The sequence below is a fragment of the Camponotus floridanus genome, unplaced genomic scaffold (assembly GCF_003227725.1).
Source record: "Camponotus floridanus strain SB8 unplaced genomic scaffold, Cflo_v7.5 scaffold41, whole genome shotgun sequence".
Lineage (NCBI taxonomy): Eukaryota > Metazoa > Arthropoda > Insecta > Hymenoptera > Formicidae > Camponotus > Camponotus floridanus.
In genome coordinates this window covers 1,270,287-1,294,635 of record NW_020229559.1, presented here as the reverse complement: position 1 = coordinate 1,294,635, position 24,349 = coordinate 1,270,287, and the positions used below count along the sequence as shown (strand labels likewise).

The following is a 24,349-nucleotide window of genomic DNA, read 5'->3' as shown; positions in this document are numbered from 1 at the left end:
TTGTACGATGATGTGCTTATAAGTGTTTAAATTTTAGATGATTAGAACAAGATCATTGGTGGATAAGGTGGAGGGAAGGGTATATATTGTAATCGTATGGATATATCTCGGTAGGGGACATTGACCTGAAAAGTTTACCTGATTAAATATATGACTTAATTATATTTACTCTGTAGGATTTACCATAGATCTAAACGAGGAATATTTCGGAAGAGTGCTCTCGAAATGCTCATGTTTAATTATCGAGCGGGTCGCGTTGTGTCTTATTTTGTCGATAATGGCGAGTATTACACTAATATATACATATAATTCATCAAGTAAATAGACCTTTTATCACACATAAAGATATATAATTAATAGATTACAGTTACAAAGAATCACAATTTCGTTAAGTATCGAAAATCTGATCTCATATAATGTAATTTATCATTGTCCACGTTCTTTTTTTCGTTCATCGAATAAACACAACACAATGTAAGAATTATTATATTTTAAGTGGAAGACGATCGACTGTTATTTTTGTTCTTCTTTTTTTCGTATCTACTATTGTTTGTTTCGCACCATTCATGTGTCACATTTTACAGTTTGATATGTATTTTAACAATATAGTACTGAATATTATACATTCAAAGTTATAGTAAGCTAATTTTTTTTTATTGCGATATTTATTATCGGTGTATCAATTACTATATCGAGTTCAAATATGGAGTCAATTTGCATTTGATTAAAAATCATGTATAATAACTTGTTTTTCGTCTGCGAAAGATATATCGCGGAGGGAAAACTAATGTTGTGAAAATCGGATGAAGAGAAATGACGAGCGAAACGTTAACAAACGCGACTCGTGTAAATTTCTGGGATCAACGCAATAACACACTTAATTAAACACATAACAACACGAGAAATGCAATTAGAGAGCTCAATCAAACAACCAATTTTACACATTATTATTATAGTAAGACAAACGGAACACGTACAGATAACATTTACACTTACGAACACTTATTCACACACACACACACGCACGCACGCACACACACATACACACACACTTCTACGCGGATAAAAAAAATAAATTAATTAACTTTTTGGCAGCACTTAAAACTGCTTTTTATTTCTAGTGACCTAGAAATGCATTATTACGCGATATACTCTCCAAATTTATTCTATTTATACATATGAAAAAACAGCTATAAATATAAAATATCTATGGCTATTATTTTCTAGTCTATCTCTTACAGATTGGATTAAATAATGTTATTTATCTGGTTTATAACAGCCGAGTTTTACCAGTTTTAAATTATTTTTTTCATTTTTACAAACTAGGTATAAAATAGGTATAAAATAATGATGTTATATAAATTAATAATGGAAAGCTTTAATTGCTTAATAAACTTACTTAAATTTTTATTCGCTTGTACCAGAAAGAATTTTCAAATTTAAATGGATTATGACTATTCAAAATCAAAAAATTAAATGGACTATATTATTGAATATTATTATTATTTAAATGATAAAAAAATTTATTAAAAAATACACACAGTTGAAAAATGATAAAACATTTGATTCTATATAATATCAGGATAATATCATAAACAGGATAATTAATCTTATTTAATCTGATTTGCAAGAAAGGCAAACGGCAAATAATAGCGATATATTTTACATGTGGCTGTTTTTTGTAATTTAATTTAAAAATGAATACCAATAAATAACGATGCAAATTAAGAAATAGTATATTAATTATATTATTACTACTAATATATATTATATTTCTTACTATTATCGATTTTTAACTAAAGTTAAAGCGTGAATTTTAAAGTCTTTAAGTGTATGCGAGGTATTAAGGAAACGCGGTTATTACATTTAATTTGTACAGAGCACGTAAATATAATCGATGCGTTTGTTGAGGATTGGTATGTAAATGAACTAATTAATTTATAATATTAACGACTCTCAGACGGATAAAATAAATTTAAATATTAGCGCGCGAGAAAGGAAAAAAAGAAAGAACTACAAAGATTTAATGGCTGTCTTTGGCGGGATTGTATATATACATACATTTTAGACTATTACGATGATACAGTTTTGAAAAATGCGCAATGGAATTTGATGGAAGATATATAAAAAGCAAAAGGCAAAAAGAGCGGGGGAGGGTGGGGGATTTGTAAAATTTGTTTTAAAAATCATAAAAAAAATTCCGGAAAATGATAAAGGTATCCAAAACGTCATATTACACTCTCATTGTCAGTAGGAATTTTACTCTACCTAGCAAGACAAGATTCTTGTTATTCAATTTATCAAACGCGAACACAGCACATCGACTGCGATGGATACCTCAAGATATTCGATTGCTCGTTTGATCAGAAAGACATGCACGGTGAACTCGTATCATGATTATGTTTGGATCTTTTTATAGATCGGGAATTGAGGGGGTGCAAGTCATCTTTAATCTAGAAGGGCAAGATTCTATTCGAATAATATTGATGATTACTCTAATTGTACAACAGATAATATATTTATATTTAACGCAATATTATTAGTATTTTTAAATACAGAGATGACGCATCTAATTAATGTAATAGGTAGCATATATAGAAAAGATATACTTTGATTCTAGCCGTTGTTACTATCTGCCTCATTCGCGATTACGCGAACTGTACGGCTTGCTCTCAGGGTTGTTGTTGTTCTCTTTCTTTTATTATTGTTTCTGTGCAGTTCTTTTCTTCCTTTCTATCTTACGTTCATCTACTTTTATCGAGTCGTATTTATTTTTTGTCTTTTAAACGGGCACTTGTGCACGCTTTACGCTATTTGCCAAATATCACGTAAAGAGACCTCACATTCAGTATTGAAACATCTTTTACGCGATGCTTTCCACAGTTCGTCATCCCTGTTTAAATAGACTGAAGCATCTTTCATTTTTTTTCTAAAATATTAAATATATATCTGAAAAGAAAATCAACGTATCGACATCCGCTGGAGACCGTTATTCTGTATAATAATCATGATTTTGAGAAACGAGGAAAGAATGTCTCGAAAATTATTTTTTTAGATGTTATTCTTCTATAAGTTGTTACATTAAAAATTGAAAGCTAGATTATTCTTAAGAACGATTTTTCAAAAACAAGAAAAGAATAGATGGATTATAAATTTCAATGGATTTACTATAATTTATTATAACTTATGATAGCTGATGTAAGTGCATCGCCGAATTTAAAAAAAAATTTATGCTTATCTCTCAGATTAATAACTCGTTTTTCAAGTCGCGGAAATAAGAAATTTTACAATTATTTTTCACAAACAACCGTATGTCTGCATACCTCTCTGCGTTTTTCATGCATTTCGATGATTTCGTGTTGATTCATTTTTTTTTTTACGTATGATTAATAGCGAAATATATAACATAAAAAGGAAACAAATTACGAATATTACAGCCACTAAGTTAGGTCGTTGTTTTTTTCTCTATTAACTTAATTAGATAATGCGTGGATTGATCTTGTTTATTTTATCACTAAATGCTATGCGGATTAAGTTTTTTACAACACGTTAAGTATTTTGATATTTAAATAAATGTCCTTAAATATATAAATATAATTCCCGGGGACGTCTGTTTTAACGTTAAGCGCATATTTTAGCGTCCCGCACACTAAAGACTGGTCGTATAATTAAATATTACACTTAACTATCTTATTATTCGTATCGTAATCTATTGTGAACAACACTTTTTATTGATACACATGAGTTTCTCCTGCCGTTTTTAACTATTAGTATATGTCTTACAATTAGTTGGTATCATATGACGATGTGTAATCATTGGCTATTGCATTTTTATCAAGCGATTATTAATCCTTGAAATCGCGAACATCGCGCAGTTCCTCTTCTTTATTATTAACACCATATAATCTCGGATATCCTTTTATGGCAATGGTAAATAAGTGAGACGGACAGAGATAGAAAGATGTAACTTTTTCTCAAAAAAATTGTATAAGATTCACCAAGAAACAAACACCATTGTATAGTCACGATAATACAAGTTCTAATTAAGAGAAAACAAAGAATACATTCTTAGCAATAAGATTGTTACGAAACCTAAAGTTTTTGTCGAATTGGATCATTTTATTCGGGCGATTGATTGGCAAACAATTTTCGGATTCGTACGAGATCAAAAACAAAGTATATGATTCTCCCTCTAAAATTTCGATTGATCAAGCTATCATTAAGTTTTTTTAGCCATTTTTTTAAGACTATATAATCAGATAATAAAGAAGAGGTCGCCGATATATTGTACTCAGGTAGTGTGATAATCGCCCTTGCGTGTTGGGCGCGAGTATAAGACAGTAAAAATAATAATTTCAAACGGAATTAATATAAGAAATAAATGTGTTACTCGTACACACACAAGATATTCTAAATTACGTTTATATAGAAGCAGTTAAGGTATTAAATTATAATTACAAAGTGATTTTCTCCTGTGAGTCTGATAGAGCAAGGTAATCATTGTCTTAAACAAATATAGTAATGCGAAAACACAAAGTAGGGATTTAAACAAGTGAGTTTCATAGATATTTCAATGTTACGAGGGGAAAGAGCAGGGAGGAAGAAATGGGGATAGATGATTAGCGGGATAAAATACATACAGATACACATCGTACACTATTCTTTTATACACACACATACACACAAAAAATCCGTAAATACACACAGTACTAAGAAGAAGTGAGTATATCGGGAGAGTGATTAGCGAATTTTGATAACGACCACGAGTGCATTAGCGAATTGGATAAATTAGCTAGAAGATGAAATAATTAAATAAAGTTCTATAAAAAAAAACGTGTAATTATTTTGATCATCAAATCTCGAAACATACGATCGATTAGATCGAGAGATTAATGATTCTCAGATATTACTAGATCGTTATTTGGGAACCGCTAAAAAGAGGAAAATAATATAAAGTTGAATATTTTTAATTTTTGGAACGCGGAGGGAACATCAACGCTGCAACGTTTACTTCGCTCGAGAACGACCGAAAGGTTATTTCGATTTTAGTGGAATGGAAAATTCCTACAGTCGTTGAGATGCTTTAAAATAAATATCTCGCACATGGTACGATGAGAGAATCGATCGATCTATCTTTTATCATATTTTAGTGTGAAGTAATAAGGTAATAGACGTAAAGTTGGTAATGATTGTAACGATAATAAATGAAATTATTAACTATAATAACATGACCTGTATACTTGTAAACTTTTAGCATTGTATTGGTAAGGTCGTGTGTCCCCTTACGAGCTATAAACGTGAATAGAATAAAATAGAGAATAAAAAAACACGAGAAAAATTTATGGTAGTAAGTTTAGTAGTATCACAACTGTGCCGCATTTGGCTCTATTTATGCATATGCGATATGCGATTTTTTGGAAAAAATGCGATGGGTATCTTATAACACCCGTCTCGAATAATAAGGATATACTTGTTAAATGACATCTTTACGCTCGCGCGCTTTCTATCCGTCTTATTCCCAGTGCCCCGAATTTAATGTCTCTTTGTGTTGAGAGAGGATGTTCGACTTTCCTTTGACATTGCAACGAAATATCGCTATTGTAAAACGCAAAAAGTTTAGTATATATCTGATTAATAATTAAAAATCGATGAGTGTGAATCATAAACATAAGCAATAAGTCTAGAAATATTTCGCACAAGATTCATCCTTGCGATGATTATGTCGACGAAAAATATTCCATTTTATGTATCAGTCTATTCCACTGCAGTATATCGAATTATTATTCTCAACTAGCTTATTGTGCTGCAGACAATACGGTAATAATTATAACTCGCCTTTTGGCAAAAAAATCCTTGCATATCTATAATATACAAGTATATTAAGTTTTTCAGAGATATTAACCGACATAAAATTAAGTTTATATTATATGAAATAATAATCTACAATACATATTATTAATCTAGTCGCAATTTCGAACGAACGTTCCAAACGTCGCGCAAACAACACATTGTCGAATTTCATTAATGTTTATATTTTAAGCTATATAAGTAAACTAAATTAAAATTAAAATTATTATTTAAACGGAGAGAGATTTTATTATTTTTATTTTTATTTTTATTTAAATAAAAAACTTATATATACAAGTTATTAAAACAGAAAGAAACTTATCGAAAAAGTATTAAACAAAAAATGAATCTATTTTGTTGTTTTTCTTGTTTTTTTTTCCTTTTTGCACGCCACGACTATTAGGCTACAATTTGTGGCGAGTTTATTCGCCTTTTACCTTGTTTTTTTAACAGGAATTGTTGTATAAAAAATATTTAAGACTTAAAAGAGCTTTAATATTTGAAAACTTCTCGAAGTTTTCTTGAAATATTTTAAAGCTACTACGACTTTTTATGTTTAAAGTAAAATTTGTATTTAATTAGTGCTAAAAAGCTTTAAAAATAATGGATTATAAGATTCTCATGAGATTTGAAGTCGGACATCCTTTGAACAGCACTTAGATGTACGTTCCAGGCCAAAGCGCATGGTCTCTATTTAAATCTTTTTTTTTTTTTTATAAGAAAAAACCAAAACAACTACAGAATTGAAAAACAGGATAGGATAAAAAGAGAGGAAGGAAGGATGTAGAAGCTTGAAATGCAGAGAGAAAGAGAGAGAAAGAAAGAAAGAAAGAAAGAAAGAGAGAGAAAGAGAGAGCGAACGAGAGAGAGAGAGAAAGAGAGAAAGAGTGAGGATTAAAAAAAAAAAAAAAAGAAACAGATGAAAGATATTTGAGAGCATAATTTTTTTCGTCGCACTTGTATTAATAATAATGATTAATGAATGCTAAATAATCAATATAAAAATTATGTTGACAAGAACACTATTTACATGCTATATACTCTATCATGTATTTATATATATTCATTACAACATATGTGTATGTACACGCACTCGTATGTCAGTTCGTGTAAATGTATACCTTTAAAAATATATGCGGATTCCGGTAGAGGTTATAAGTATTTTTTTAAAGGTACGTACATTGTATGCACGGCTATTTGTGCACGCGTATGTTCGACATATATACATATATGTATACCACACACAAGTGCGTACATATATATATAAAATATCTGAATACATACACAGTCACCACATACCAAATACATACACTATCCTTTTCTTTTCGTTTGTTGAAAAGGAGAATAGACGCAATGTTATCGCTGCTGTTGTCGGAGTAATGTTGGTTGCAAGAATATTTTTCTCGTCAATCGTTGTAGAAATAAGGTTTAGGCTATTCATCAACGTTATATACGATCAATCTGGATCGATATAACATATGCATCAATCGAGACTGACGCCTTCAAATTGCTTAATCGTAAACGATTATTCTTGTTTAATTATGGAGATACAAGATAGACCAATGGATTTGAAATTGAGATTTTAGTGAATGTATGCGTAGCATAATATGCGTATAATAAAAGAATAGAAAGAGACAGAGAGAGAGAGAGAGAGAGAGAGAGAGACAAATATAGAGAAAGAATTATCGATCTTTTGTTAGGGATGTTGGATTCATTTGTTGTCTTTTCTATATCTTTACATGAATTGTATCCAAGATATTTCTTGCAACTGAGACTACTAAAGTTTGAGATAATAGAAGGAATGATGACATATTATATTTTGGAAGGAACAACTGATAATTACCATTGTCTATTATAAGCAACATTTGTTTTGACATCTTACGATATTACTTGACATACTTGACGTCACATTTGCGATTGCGTCGCGTAAACCGCGAGAAGGGAGATATATACATACATATTATCTTCCAATCGATCTGTCAGGGTGTATTCTAAGCAAAACTCGAAAGTAAATTCCTCGAGAATCAGTCGGAAAGTCTTAATAACATGCAGTTAATCCGTTCTCTTAAGTAAGCCAGTCTCTAAGTCACTTGGGACCCGAAAAGAAAAACTTTCTTGTTTAAGTACTAGTTAATTATAATTAATAGTAATTCTTAGAGATATCAGGGCCGAGTGGGAGTATCACGTGTAACACAATATTCGATTTTGTTTGAATGAATAAATAATTAAGTCTGGCATACACGTTTGCTTACATAACATTGCCAGGACGTAATAATAGATCGATGTAAAGCATAAACTAGTTGTAATCGATGAAAGAACTGACTGCGCGACGAGGGTTTTATATATAATTATTCGATTTATATTTAATTAGACTTTGGTTATATTATATATATACTATATGAACTTATTCGAGGATAGAGATATGATACATGTAAATTTTATTCTACAATATATGTATGTTAAAAATGCGCGATGATATATCGAATAATGCATTTCACAGCTTAATAAGAGAGAGGATAAACGAAAACCTGTGTGAATCAATAGTTCATCTTTCGTATAGAATGATTAATGTTAGATGATACATTCAATCAATAATTAGATCGTTATGGAAACTTAATTAAGGAACTACTACTAATGGCTAATTAAATGACCAATCGCGATTATATATGTGCGAACAAGAATCCTATATTATCAATGGTTGGCAACTCTTTAAATTTTTAATAAAATGCCTGTATATTTTAATAATAATATAATGACGATTTTTTATAATAAATTTTATACATATTTATTTCGATTTTATTATAAAATATTTTTTATCTTATTTAATTTTACAGATACACTTTAAGGTATATATACATATATCTCATCCAATTTTTTCAGGAATTGTTAATCCGAAACTTTGGAATTGTAGACGAACTTTTACGACAAAAAAGTTATAATAAAATGTTTATTTAAAAATGTAGCAAATATGCATCTATGCATTAAGAATCTTTCATATATAAAGATCTATATTTAAGAAAATATTTTGCTGATGCAGGTAAATTTCTATAGGTGTCACAAAAAATTTACATGAATTTCGATTCTTTGATTCTTTGTGAGAAATGATTTTTTTTTATTTTCACAATCAAACTTGATAACAAATACGATTAATCTTAACACAGATAGGCTACAGAAGGACTTTCTAAATATTATTAAAGGTTCAGATATAAATTCTTTCTCTGTCATTTAGATTAAGTACAAAATACATGCAATATCATAGTGTGCTAATCATGTATCTATCTCAGTTAATTTTTCTCATCTAGAAAATTGTTATAAAATTTTATATTATTTATGCACGTATCATATTATCTCGTATTAATCTTATTTACATTGACATTGCTTTTAAATCAACGTCGAGTTATAAATTTACGATGCAAAGGGTTTCAAACATCTTCGAATCATTTTATTTTTATTCATGAATAAATTGACTTATATTTATATACATATATATTTAATTATCTTTTAATTCTTAATTGTAAAATCTATACAGTGTTGCCGACCATTTATCTAGCTCGCTAATATGTCGAACCTTTTGCATTTAACGAGAATTCTTTACACTTGTGATTCGGACGTGACGCAAATGTGACGGGGGAAATCAATTACATACATTGTCTTCGTAGACGCTTTTAAGATGACGCATATATGTGAAGATTTACAAATAACAAGATATACAAATAACGCTTGGATTACTGATTAGGATATCGTTTTTTCTCCTATATTGGTGGGGTCGTACACATCATTTATTAAGCAAACAATGGCGGATACATTAAGTCAAACTACACTGACAATGAATATAAATAGTATTTACGAATCTATATGCGCATGTACTAACTAGATAACTGTTCGTATTTTAACGAGTAATATTTAATGTTTGATGTTTTCATCCACCACACACACATTATACGTGTGTGCGTAAACATAGAAAAATAATCACAGTGGAGGTAACTGTGCTATATCGATTGACCCAGCGAGCCTAGGATCGGTTGGTGGTTGGAACGCATTTTCGGACATCGTGTAATGCGCCTTGCATTTGCTTCTTTTTCTTTGTCAAAATTTGATTCAATATTTGTGAGTCAATATTTTTCTTATTCGAAAACCGGTGCGAAAAATTCATCAAATGGGAGAATAGTTGGAGGAGTTGTTATCAAAACGGTTCGCAATCTTTGGGTTTAATTGTCGACTATGGTGTGATAATTACACTGGTCAACAAAAAAAATAATTTTAACTTTTTCCTCTTATAATTTTACAGTTTTGGGCTTATTTATTAAGTGTGCTGATTTCGAGTACGACAGTAGTTTTTTTTAACAGCTCTTGTTTTTTAATATTTTTAGACATATTCCCTTTAGACATCACGTGCAGTTTTTTGTTTTACTTGACTCAAAATTATTATTTTTTTAACTTTCGATATGTCTCGGAGACGTTGTTTACATAATCCAGATAGTTTTTGTTATATTTGTGGCGAATACATCTTTCAAAGGTTTTTTTTTGAAAAAAAAAATTGTAATATCTTATAAATAAAAAAAGTAGAGCTAATAAAACTAAACTAATATTTTTTTCGTAATCAGGGCCTTAGATATAACCTATAATACATGTTAAATGTCAGGAAAAAAATTTGAGTGTTGACCAGTGTTATTGAATTGAGATAGAGAGTTCACATTTTGCTCATTTCAGAATTTCGGTTTCGTCGAAACGGACGAGAAACTAGATTCCGATCGCTTGTGAAGCCAAAACTAATATTAGTTCTTAATTTCCTTTTAATGCAGGATATATGCTAGAGTTATTTAGCGTATTTAAGTTTAACGCATTATTTCGCCGAGTGAAATACGTCCAACGACCACTGCCCTTCATGGAGAGACACACAAGAGCGGCGGGGCCCTTTCCGTGTCTGCTAATTTTTCAACAGGACTAGCCAGGAGGGTCACCGCGAAGCATAATATAGTCAACGTATTTTATCGAGCTGAATAAGAGAAAAATCATTAACAATCGCGCGTTTAACTTTCTTCTCGCGAGTCGCGTGCTCGCGCGCTTCAACTCGATTTGGAAATATTGCTGTGACACTTAGGCTTAGGATAAAAAAAAAAGCGGAGAAACAAAACCTTATTAAAAGATAAAAGAAGTGTCAAAGAGAGTACTGCTACAATTATCACTAATTAACTATTAAATATTAACGCGTTAGTACCACTTAAAATGAGAGCACGGAAGGATAAGAGAGCGAGAGATAAATAGAGAAAACTGTACTGATGTTATTAATTTCTATTTGTAATTAATTAATTAATTGTCATCAGCCATGGCTTTACTATTTGCTTAATAAAATACTATATTGACAGCTTCTCGAGGCTACGGAGTAATGAGGCGTGACGAGGGGAGCGTAGTTTAGATTTAATAAGACGGGCGTGTTTAACGTTAACTAGGATCGATCGATGGGAGGGAGGAATTATAATTGATATCGTTACGCTGTAAGAATTCTGTACAGCCGAGTGTACGTGAGACGAGATATGGGTACAGTAAAGATCTGGACTCGACTAGATAGGTAAATAGACGTATATAAGACGATCTGGAATAAGACTGGGAATTAATTAAATCACATCCTCGAAGTAATTAATTAGGGAAGCTGGCTGTAAGGTCACAAACGACTGTTCGCGTTTATTGTTATTAATAGTTAATGAGCTATCTCTAATATGTCTTACGGTCTAGTTTACTCGATAAATGGACAAAAAAGTTGTTTAAATAAACTCGTTACCTCCGCCTAAAGATGATAGCTGTTACGAAAAAGCAATCGTAAGGTTAACTGAGTAAGGCCGAAATCACGTTAAAATAATACGAGGATAGAAAATACACACCGAAAGTGCTACATACACAGATCTCTTTTTTTTTCTTTTTCGGACGACGTAACGCGAAGTAGAGGACGGAGTGAGGATAAATGCGAAGAAAATTTTCTCTTCCCTCAATTAACGATTAATCAATGTGACGTACAATTAATTACTTTGTTCGAGCGCAGTTCTCGACATTGCATCACGTTGAGATTGATAGCGAAAACTTGAAATAGCCTGCTAGCTTTAGCTGCTGAATGTTGGATTAAATAATTTTTGGAATACTTTTGCAAGCACTCCAATTATGCGAATACTAAAAATAAATTGCTCTAGCTACGCGTGATACAAAGTTAACCGCTTATCTTCGTTCTCTCATACGAATATACGAACATTATTTCGATAGCATGGGCTCTTTTTGAAATCGTGTCTTAAAATCGTGACAGTACTGGTCGTTGTGTGCTCCTTTAGGGGGATTGCGACGATATTAGGCGTCGCGATCAGGGGTGGCAGAAGACAGATGGGGATGAAAGATGAATGAATGTGGAAACTTGGGCGAGATGTCATAGGAGTAAATCGATATAATTATTGATTAAGGGATAAGTTGTGTACAAATGTATTATAAATTAACGATTATATATCTCAGAGTACCTTAACGCAGAAAGGAAAAAAATAATGAAACTCACTTGACTCGTTTTAATTATCATAAATACAATATTATATATATAGAGGCCCGTCGTCCCGCTTCTTTCGATTGCGCGGGCGAGGGAGAGTACGGCGCATAGGGTCAATAATTAAGGTATCGATTATTATCTAATTAATTAATTAAACTCGTAACTCTCGAAATAAGGCCGTTGTAGACAAGTATTAAAATAGGGAAAGTGAAATATTTTTAATGAAACAATAAATACCAACCATTGTGTTCTCGTGAGAATCATAATTATTCCGTAATTCTTAAGTAAAAAAAGGAAAGCGTATCTAAGTCGTTGATTATATAAGTCGTTGTAATTTAATTCTTTTGTTAGAGAGCAAGATGACGGGAGAAAGTAAAACGGGATATATGATAAATCACAGGCAGAACGAAACACGAGTGAGAATAATCGTGTTGTATGAAACGAAAGAATGTTACCGAGTGATTGATGACATTTGAACGATTATGAATCGATAAGGGCGATGATCGAGCGACTGATGACGAATGATGAATTGGAGGAATCGAATAAATTCGTCTTCTTTTTTTTCAAGAAATTTTCGACGTAATAATTATTAAATTAAATCTTCAGTGATATATTAATTGATGTTATGTCATTATCAATTATTATTTTAATATTGTTATTAAAGAAAGAATCGAGACGATCTTCGTCTCTTTTCATTAATTAAAATCTGTTCGAATAAAAAAATTGAAAATTGCAAGAATGCTTGAATTCTATCATGTCAATTATTTAGGATTTAAGTAATGCATAATTTAAGACTTTTGAGGAAGAGTTTACAGTATTAAAGAAAGACGCATAAATCCAATTTCTCAAATTTCATAGAAGGATCGGTACGAATGAATTATCCAGAGAGAAAGAAACGCGCACGAACAAAAGGGGTGTATGATTGCACGAATGATTACGAGATGACGAGTCAGCATAAGCATAAATATTCGACGTTAACAACCAAACGACAGACACATATATATATATACACACCGAGAGAGACGCTCACACACATTTTCTAGTAATACAGGAGCATAGATTGTACGGGGTACAAGTGGCGCGCGTCCAATCACGCGCGTCGAATCAGGTTTAAGGTTTGCCAAATCTTACTAAGTAAAAATCACGCGAAACAGAGTAAAAGTTTATTAAGCTGCATTACGTATAGTATGTAGAAAGTATTTGCATTAAAGGAAAAAAAAAACATAGTTAAAGACCGTTAGTGCTTATTAAAACGAAGATGTGATGAAGAGTGCCGGCGCAATATTTCCAAATCGACGACCCTCGAACCTGCCGTTCGCCGGAAGGAATCACCTTCCAATCTCGAACGAATCTACGTAAACGTGTAAAAGAGAAAGGAAAAAAATTGCGATCACAAATCAAACAAAAAGAGACCCTCGATCATTACTGCATTTCTCTCGCGATCGTATCTATTTTTTTTTCTTTTTTTTTTTCTTTTTCTTTCCGCCACATATATCTTTTTGTCGAATGGAACATTTCATAGGTTCGTAGAGGGCATGTGCGTGATGTTTTGAGTCGTCAAGAGAGGGACAAGGGAACGATCGCCAAATCGAACTGCGACAGACAAGAATATAATGGGAGCGAGGAAACGGAGGAAGAGAGAGATGGATTGACGGGAGAGAGAATTACAGAAAGTGTAATTAAAAAATAATTAACGATCGTTATCTAATTTTAGCGATGTTATTTCTAATTCGATAGGTGAGGGAGAAATCGCGGAGGATTAAAGTGGACGAAGAAATGAAGGAAATTCTTAGAATACACAATCTTAATTAATTTTAACTATTTCTACGAATCCTTATCGTATTCGGAATGATATATGATTTATTGTAGACATATATGAGCGGTAAAAATATTGAACATGAATTGGAATGATAGTATGAAAAAAAATACGCGATGTTAATAATAAAATCAGAGTAAACGAAGTGAATCGTATCAAAATAGATCAGACACAAGCAGGAATTTGAAGCTTCAAAGAGGAATGTGTAAAAATGTCAATGTCGATGAAAGGTACTTTGAAAGTAGATCACACTGATGACTGGTATAGATTTGGGTTAGGGGTGAAAGCATTCGGAATCGATGAGAGCATTCGGAAGAGTTGAAGGTCGGAGGACTAGGTGAAAAAGTGTGAATCAAAGATTGGAATGTGTATTCGAGGGAAGCAAAGTGTGCGAGAGAGAAACGCATTTGTCTTTTTTTCTTTTGCAACCGCGGCGAATCTTTGATATAGTCTCGATAGAAGGATATCAATCGGATCGATGTGTAATTGTTAAAGGTGATAGGACGATTTCGGAGAAGGAAGAGATTGATGTCGACTCGTTCCGCTGATTTCCTCTCGTTCCTTTTTTGTTTCTGGACACACGCCGACACATACGCTTGCCGAGGAAAGTTAAGAAACAAATAAATTACTCACGAATTGTTTAATATATTTATATCCATCTGCATATGTAATTGAGATTGTGTCGAATCCAAGAAATATGTTGTATTTTTTATACCTTACGTTATACATATTCCTTGTGCTGCAATCAATTAATTGCATATATAATTGAGTAGATAACGTGTACGTAACAACTTTGATGAGCAACTGCTTCGTTTTTTGATTTTTTTCGGTAAATAAGTACAAAATAAACACACACATATACATACCACATCTTATACATATATAGACAAATACATGTTTTTATCATACGAGTACGTCATACACCATAAGCTCTTACTTCCTCCTCCCACTCTCGACGACATATAAAATAACAGTACTATTATGATATAGTTACTGTATACTACTTATTATTATCGCTATTACTATTACGACTATTTACAGCTACTACTTATATTAATTATTATTACTATGATTATTATTATTGCTATTATTATGATTATTATTATTATTATTATGATTATGATTATTATTATGATTATTATTATTCATTAAATTACACACACATAAATATAAATATAAATATATATATATATATATATATATATATATATATATATTAATATACTTAACGGTGTTTCTAGTGGATTAATTGATTAATTGATACTTAAGATATATATTAATAATATTAATATAACACGACATATATAATATTATATATATAGGTATATATATATATATATATATATATATATATATATATATAAATCTATATACATATATATAATGATATAATGATGATAAGTTGATATGCTGATTATGATATAATATAGAGAAAAGAATGGATCATTATTCGTAAAAATACACACTGGTATAGATTATGAGGAATGATTAAATAGAAAATGATATTGATGAAAAAAAAAGAAGTTCCATATTATCAATCGAATTAATTTCGATCCCTTCACTTAAATTAGATCGCGCCTTACGTATAACTATTATCTTTCTACTATGCGCTTGAAAAACTTAAAACACTGCACAGCCTAAATTTTTATTCCCAATGGTAATTACATTATATATTAAAGTATATTATCGCGGGACGCTGTGTATGAGGACCAGTACACGCGATTGGACGGAATAAATCTTCTTTTTTAATCTTTTTTTTTTCTTTTTTTAAAAAACAGATAATATTAATGTGCGAATGAAGGAAGCATGGGAAGACGCGGGAGACGAGTATCATAGAAGTTTGCTTAGAATGTTTGCTCGACAATGATGCATTTGTGTCTGCCGATCAATTCTCGATTGCCCCAAATTGGTGCAGTCGACACGGATATGCGAGGTGACCTTCTACTTTCTTTTTGCCTTCCCTCTGTTTTGCAATTTTCCCATGCATTTTGTGATTTCCACTGTGCATACGTGCGCGTAATCGAAAAATGTCACTCTCAATATTGTGCAGAGGATATCTCATTAGAAATACGATGTATATTTCCATGAGAATTTAAATTGGGCACAAATTCTTAGCATTCTTAGCAGTTTTTTTTAAATTGAATGAAGAATTATGTATCGATATCGTGATAATTTTCGTATGCACGGTGTTCCTATCATTAACGAAAATAAAATTATAGAGGTGGTCCACTATTAAAATGTTGATTGAATGAATTTTATCCTTGGATTTTTATTGCTGTCGACTTTTAGAACGTATCCGAAACGGTGGAGAGAAGTTTTAAATTGGTGCAGTGTTTTATGCGCGTCCTAATATATCCCGCCATGTTCTCTCGAATCTGAGATATGCAATTTTACAGCGAGAAGCTACTATGCTGTAAATAATCTGCCTTAACGAAGGTTTCTTTCGCATTTTTTAAATTGCAACGATTTTTTTTTTCACATTTTTTAAATTGCAGAAAGTCTCAATTTCGAGTTGGCTTGGTATTGACATGTGTGTGTCAGTACTCTCTCGTATATTTATGATCAAAGAAATGATCATTTTATATACAGGAAGTTTAAAGTTATCTAAATGAAGTAAATTTTTAGTTTTTTTAACTTTATAATATAAAGATGTTTGTGTCGTTTTAATCTTTAGTGCTGACATGACTATAAATCGAAGCTTATATAATCTCTAAGTATATATCGTAAAACTTAACCCATTAACCGGGCAGGTAATTAAAACATTTATCTGACATTCGTAATTTTAATTTATATGTAATTTTCATATATTAGAATAATATAGTTGATATATTATTAATATTTCATATATTAATATATAGATATATAACTTATATAGATGTATAACTTATACGTATATATAGATGTAGATACGTATGTAGATGATAGTCTAAAGGCTGTCTAAAAATGCATCGATATCAAAATGGCACGAAGTTAATTTCAGTTAAATAAAACTACAATAAATTTTTCGATAATACGATGTGTGTATATATTATCTAGAAATTTATAATCTGTAAGCTATTTGATACAATGACAATTTACGCATTATATCGCGTGATGCATTTAAATTACCTTCGCGTCATAATAATATACTTAAATAATAATTTTAGATAAGACTTACAATTAGATTAATAATGAATATATAAGATATATAGTATAGCGTAATTTTATGAAAACAAAAACTCGGTTAAAGGGTTAAATTAGGAGCTTCGAGAGACCGTGTTCAGCCACTTGGAGTAAGACCGTTCTCAGAGAGGAAAAAAACGCTCACATCTCTCTCCCCTAATTCCTTTTCTCTCATTTCGTGCCCTTAACTGTTGCGAGTCGCGCTCGGTGCTTCTCAAGAGGAAATGGCACTCGAGAGAGAAAAGTGCATTTTCAGAGATGAAACGAGTTTTAACGATCTCTCCTTCCTTTTTCCTCCGCAGACGTTCTCCCGATCCCCAAATTCAAAAACGTCGAAACTGGAAGTCCGACCTTCATCCCTAACGGAGACGCAGCCCCGGGTCCCCAACGGTTCTCCTTGACCCAGCACACGAATTACCATCCCTATAGACGCTAAAAAACGCCGATGTCATCCGAACGGCCGAGAGAAATAAGTTTCATAAGTGCGCGAATGGATAAGAAAGAGAGGAAGAGTGATAGAGAAAGCGAGAGAATGGATGCAAGTAACGCGTACAATTTCCGGCCGGAATCTCCACACGGGTATTTCATATGTCCGTAGTTTTGATTATATATTATCGATTTGTTAATTTTATAGAACGGTGACTTTTTTGAATTCGTGTCCAGCAATCGAGATTAGCGCGCAGTAAGGTTACTGAGTAAGGATTATTAAATTATAGCCTTGGAATAAATGCGCCCGCGCGGTTTATACAGTAAGATTAGCTAAGCCACCGTCTAATGTTAGCTGTACGATTTCATTATTAAGCTAACATTAAATTTTATCACTTAACATTTAGAGTGTAGTAGCTTTTTGTAGTAAGTCTTAAGATATGTCTCGCTTTTTTTATAGATATACATGTGTTATCTTTAATCGTGATAATGTCTCTATAAATGTCTTAAGGAATTAATAGTTAAAAATAATTAAAAAGTATAATATAAGTAATTAAAAAAAAAGGATAAAGACATAAGATATGTAGTATATCCATTTAACGCTTTTCAATTTCAGATATTATAAACTAGGAAATTTACGACTAATGTATCACATAAATATTATTTTAATGTTTTACGAAAGAAAAGTAGAAAAAATTCGACTTGTTATATAATTATTTTTATTATTTTCTATATATGTAATTTAAATTCTTTATTCTGAAATAGATAAATATAATGAGCACACAGCTATCAACTGAATGACTTATCAAATAATATATTTTAATTGCTCGTCTTACATTATTCAATTAATTGCGAAAGTAACATTCTTTGGATTTAATGATCTTAGTTGAGTTATTTTTGTAAATGCGAAGATGTCTTTAATGCAAGTAAAATTGAGTTGGAAAGCGTTAAAAGGATAAGGATCGATAATTCGCCGACGTGGGGTGATGATGCTCCGGTTTTGTGACCCACTATGAACGGATATAAAGAAAGTCGATGCGACCCAGTTGACCCGTTTTTCGGGCGTTCCTTTTTTGCAAATTATAGTCACGAACTCGTCGCGCGACTCGAAACTCGGTCAAAAATCCTACGAGTTAACCGTTGCGATACACGCTCGGACCTCTCGGATCCGGCAAGAGGATGTATATAAAACTACTTTCGAGATTCTAGATCGGTGAGATTAGTTTGTTCTCGAATTTAAATTATTCCTTGCAAAATTCTATCTGCTCCATCCATTCATTTATCCATTCATCCTAGATCGTTTTACGAGATATATATCCTATACATAATACTATTACAATTATTGTTTTTAGTCTGTTTTCCTCTGATTTCACTTCAACTCACCCCGGATGAATACACTTCAGTGACTTTTCAGCCTCCTTTTTGTTTTGTGTTTTTGTTCTTTTTCTTACGTTACCTTTTTTATTTTCCTTTTTTTATGTGATTGTAGAAGAGTAATACTAGAGTATATTCCATTACACACACGCACATATATATATATATATATATATATATATATATATAAATATTTAAATGTTATATATATATATATATATATATATATATATATATATATGTAATATTTAAATATCTATAAATACCAAAAATATATCTCTTATAAAAGGAAATTGTTAATTTTTTTGTTTGCATATTTTTTATTATTTGCTGTATTTTCTTACGTAATTTTGTTTTGAACAATTTCTGACATTAAAAAAAAGTTTATTATGAGTATTGATTCATAGTGTTCAGTCCGGGGCATTCAACTTTTATATAATTATGAAATATAAATATTAAAATAAAGAGTGCAGTCTTTTTCTCATATTTTAATTCTGAAAGAACATATGAAAAATTGAAGATTTATGAATTGAACATATGAAAAGTTGAAGATTTATATCATGGATTCAATTTTAAAAGATTCAATTTATATCGTGGTTCATACTTTTTAGTTGCTTGTTAACTTGTTTCAATTTCACTATGTTCGATCTTTTTAATTTTTTTTAATTTTTTTAAATTTTAAATTTTCTAATTAAAAACGTCTTTATAATATGCTTCATAACAAAACATGAATTTATATGTCAAGTGATAAGTTGTCTCACAAATATCTATTATCTATTTGATCTTAAATTTGTGGAAGCCTTTCAAGGCGATTGTTTCAGAGTTGTTAGAGAGTTGCCCTCTCCATTCTCTTCTCTAAGGTTTTACTTTTCTGCAAATTTTATTCTTCAATTTCAACTCTTTGCAATTCTCTCACATTCGGAATATTATTGTACCTTTTTTTATCTAAACAGCTACAATGATCTCGTAATTAACGATATAATAATCTCGAATTAACATCGAAATGTATCTAATTTCAAATTAATAAAAATAAATTCATTCAAATTAATAAAAATATTTTTTTGAATATATTTATAAAACATTAAATTTTTTATTAATATTTAAATTTATATATCAAATTTATGTTGATGGCTAACATAAATATGCAAAAGGACGCGTAACACACTGTGTGAAAATATATTATTTTATTACAATTTATCAATTTTTAATTATCCATGTATTAATTCGGATTGCAAAGAGTTAAGCTTCCTCCACTTTCCATATTCAGTCATCAGATTTCCCATTGAAGATCAGGCTTTTGAGTTATTGTAAAGTAACACGCGCCACTTCTGTACCACCTACTCCGGTTACGTCCTCTCGCCACGTCCTGGCACGTAGTACTATGTTCTTTTGTGCGATTCTACACAGGATACGGATCTTCAAGCGTTCCTGCTGCACCAGGAACAACGGACAACTACAGCGGTGGCCCCCAAAGGGGTTACACAGGATCCTCGTCCAGCACCAACAATTATCATCCTTATCGTCGCTAGGAGGAATAAGAACAAAATCAACAAATTAGGCTGCAGCACGAGATCTCTCACCTCTTTTTGTTAGTTATATACATATACATTTGTATATAACTGACTATACTTATTACAATAAATAGTTTAATACTAATAATAGAACGCGTTTAATCTTTTTTCCATAAATCTTTCAATGCACTCAAATCTGTGTTGGAGGATTCGTGGAAAACAAATCGACATTATTCGTGACACAAGTGCGAAATACGTACAAACGAACAAGATGCGACGTTATTTAAATTTATTCGACTCTGATAAAATAGTACATAATAGAGAAAAATTGCGAAACTTGCGATATGCTAACGAAAAATAGATGGAGAAAATTGAACATCAGCAAAGTTGTTCCATCTATTTTCCGTTTGATGTTTATTATTGACAGAATATAAAAAGAAATTGCATTGAATTTGCATTGAGTAGATTTAAGATTTAAATATGATATTTCATTGATTAGTGCGACTCACGGGGATATACATTATGATTCTTTACATCGGGCATTAATGAAGTTGAAATCATCTTTTTACTAGACTCATACATCACGTAAAATTCATCATCTTAATTCTTATTAAAATCTCAATAATAATTATCTCAATAATAATCTCAACAATAATCTTAATCTATATAATTTTTCAAATAAAATTTGGATACTACTTAAATGTATATGATTTTTTAAATAAAATTTGAATACTATTATACTTCTACTGATACTAATTTTTAATTCCTAATAATATCTAATTCTGGTTTCATTATATACATTATATAGTAATCAAAGATTAAATATAAAATAATACATTTCTTTTTCTAATAAAATTTGGAAAATTATTATATAATGTACATATTACATATATTTATACATATAAATAAATTTATAGATATACTATATGTATTATTATAAATAATAACGATAACTTTTTTACAAAAAGTTTAAATTTTTCAAACAATATTTAAATTTAGACCTTTGTGTATCTAAATGCTTCGTGAGAAATTATCAATGATTTGTCATTAATGAATAATTCATAAATGATGTAAATTATATAAAAAGATTATAGCGTTTACAATCTATCGATTATTTTTCTTCACTTCAAAACGCGCGTACGTTTTTCTGCATATTCGAATTGAAACTGAATAACTGATAATATTCATCAGCTAGAAATTTGATTTCTGTGGATGCAAACAAAGCAATCTAAACAATAGTTTTGCATGCACGTTGATGTTAATGCATGATCGCGAATGCGATCAAAATTGCATGTACATACATAAGTTAGCGCTATGTCGTGGGCAGAAATGTCGATTAGCATAAGGAATAATGAGTTAATTTATTCTTAGTTAAAACCTATTGCATATAGCAATAAGGAATCAACCAATTGGACAGAGGACAAATTTCATTGGCAGCCATGTTACAAAAAAGGCACGACACACAGAAATATTTTTTTATTTATAATTCGAATATTGTATAATTCAAGAATTTCAGTTTGATTTAGTTTTATTTAACGACATTAATTGTAATCCTTTTACTTTCGTTTGATTAGCACGAGATCAAATTATTATTTTCGCCTTTCGTGTTTTCTCGTTTCTTGTCGATTACAACTGTCGCGTGCGCGACGACATTAATATAGAAGACGACATTAGTATAGAACCTAATATTTTTTTTTTTTCAATTTCTGTCGTAGGAAGTTTATTTCCTAGACGTCCTGTTCATTTTACTGACTGGATGACGCGAGCCTTGTGGACTTGAGGTAAAAAAAATTTAAAGACGCGTTTAACACAGAGCAAAGAGATTTGCCCCGATTTCGATATTTTTTTCTTTCCTTCTCTTGTGATTCGACTCTATTCGGTTTTAAAATCTCGGCATCCGATATAAAGTATTTAGATTCTTTATTACAGATAAAATTACATTTATGTGAGAAAAAAATTAATATATTATTAACGAGAATGCAGTAATGCATTGATTGACGCAATATAATAGAATTATTTATTTATTTATTTATCATTTTCAAAAAGAGAGATGTTGAAACGTGCATGTAGAAATATGAAAAAGGAATGAATCTTTGCATTTTAATTTGAAATCTCATTTTAAGCTTGTCGAGCCGAGAGAAATAATCAGAAATAACTTTTCATACAAAGTGAGTAAAAGATTATAATTATTTTTCAATGCAAAAATGTATTCGGATTTGCGTTTGTTAATCATTCATTATCATTTTGAAAAAAGAGTCGTGACAAAAATAAAGCGAACGTGGGCAGTCTTGTAAAAAGATAGATAAGATTAAAACGCCAAACGTATTTAATAAAATTGCGATAGCGGTAAGGGATAAATATAGTTAGACATGAAGATATATATATTTATATGCATATACGGCTATCTTATGTTAAAATGGGAAATGTAAATCCCCGTATATATGTTACAGATACATCTAAGATGCACATTGATTTATACTTCTAAATGTATTTTTGTGAATTTTTCGTATTTTTTTCAAGAAATTCTGAGAAGAGAAAATTATAACAACGAAAGAAGCACGGATCAATGCGTACAGTCGTGTAATATTTGTAATAATGATAATATAATATTGATTAAGCTTAAGGTTAAGGAATTATATTATATGGAGTTATCCGGCGTGGTACGATTGCTGTTGATGGCACCAATCTCCATTTTTACTATCTTCTCTCGCCGCTGATGCTGTATCGTTGTCCAAAATATTTTGTTACATACTGCGAATCAAGAAGCCAGCGATAAATGCATTCTTTTATAGCATAGAGATAATTAATATTCCGTACGGATTAATAAACGTTCACATTTTTAATAGAAACATTTCGAAAGCGGAGTTGATTGTTCACGAATTATCTATTTTATTCTTTTTGATCCTTTTTCCTTTCGATTCCAATTTTCTATTCATAATTTTGGGAATGAAATATATTTGTTTTTTTTTGTTTAAAAAAAAAGAAAAAATGTCAAATTATTTAACTTATAATAAGTGATTTAGAGTCATAAAAATTAAATTATTTAATTTATTAATTAAATTATTTAAGTCATATTTTACAGATTTAAGTTGTTTTAAATAATGTTTGCAATAATAATTAATACAATGATACACAGAATACAATGATTTATTACATCGAGATAAGATATGTACATTGTTGTAAAATCGTACTTTCAGAAAGCAGCTTCGGAAGTCCATAATTTTTTAATCAAGCGGTAAGTATTTGTCTATCTATGTTATATACATTCTCTTTTTATCGCTATTCTTATCCATTATGACTATTCTTTGTTAATAATTTGTTATAAGTTTGTTAAAAAAATCAAATATAGATATAAATACAGGCAACTCTTTTGTACTTAATATTCTCGTTCTATTTTGTTTTATTTTTTAATGATATGATTTTTAACATTCTAAAATTATATAAGTTAAATATAGTAAAGAAAGAAAAATTTGTCTCTTTCTCTTCAATTCATTATTATGTATTCGATTTTACAATAGAAAAAAATATATAATTTTTAATTTACTAAATATTACCACACATAATGAAGTTAAACATGTAATATTATTGCCCGTAATTAATTAAATATAGATTTGTAAATTTCAGATATGTAGATTGTCTCTCTCGAGAAATGTGCGTGCAATAGTCGCTATCGAAGTTATTTAAATACTCTGT

At 30.5% G+C, this 24,349-nt stretch overlaps 1 protein-coding gene across 7 annotated transcripts in view; it reads left to right on the top strand.

Annotated features, from left to right (window-relative positions):
- Window positions 1-23,504, top strand: part of LOC105256325 (heterogeneous nuclear ribonucleoprotein 27C) — a 36,955-nt gene extending 13,451 nt beyond the window's left edge. For 2 of the 7 annotated variants that reach the window (XM_025411627.1, XM_011266143.3), the window contains one exon: window positions 22,372-23,504. In XM_025411627.1, the coding sequence (XP_025267412.1) occupies window positions 22,372-22,436 (65 nt within the window). In that variant the 3' untranslated portion in view covers window positions 22,437-23,504. Of the gene's footprint in view, window positions 1-15,961; window positions 16,442-20,552; window positions 21,272-22,371 lie in introns of those variants that run through there. The other 5 variants (XR_003123233.1, XR_889585.3, XM_025411625.1 and 2 more) reach the window with 5 other exon arrangements.
- Window positions 23,505-24,349: the final 845 nt, after the last annotated feature.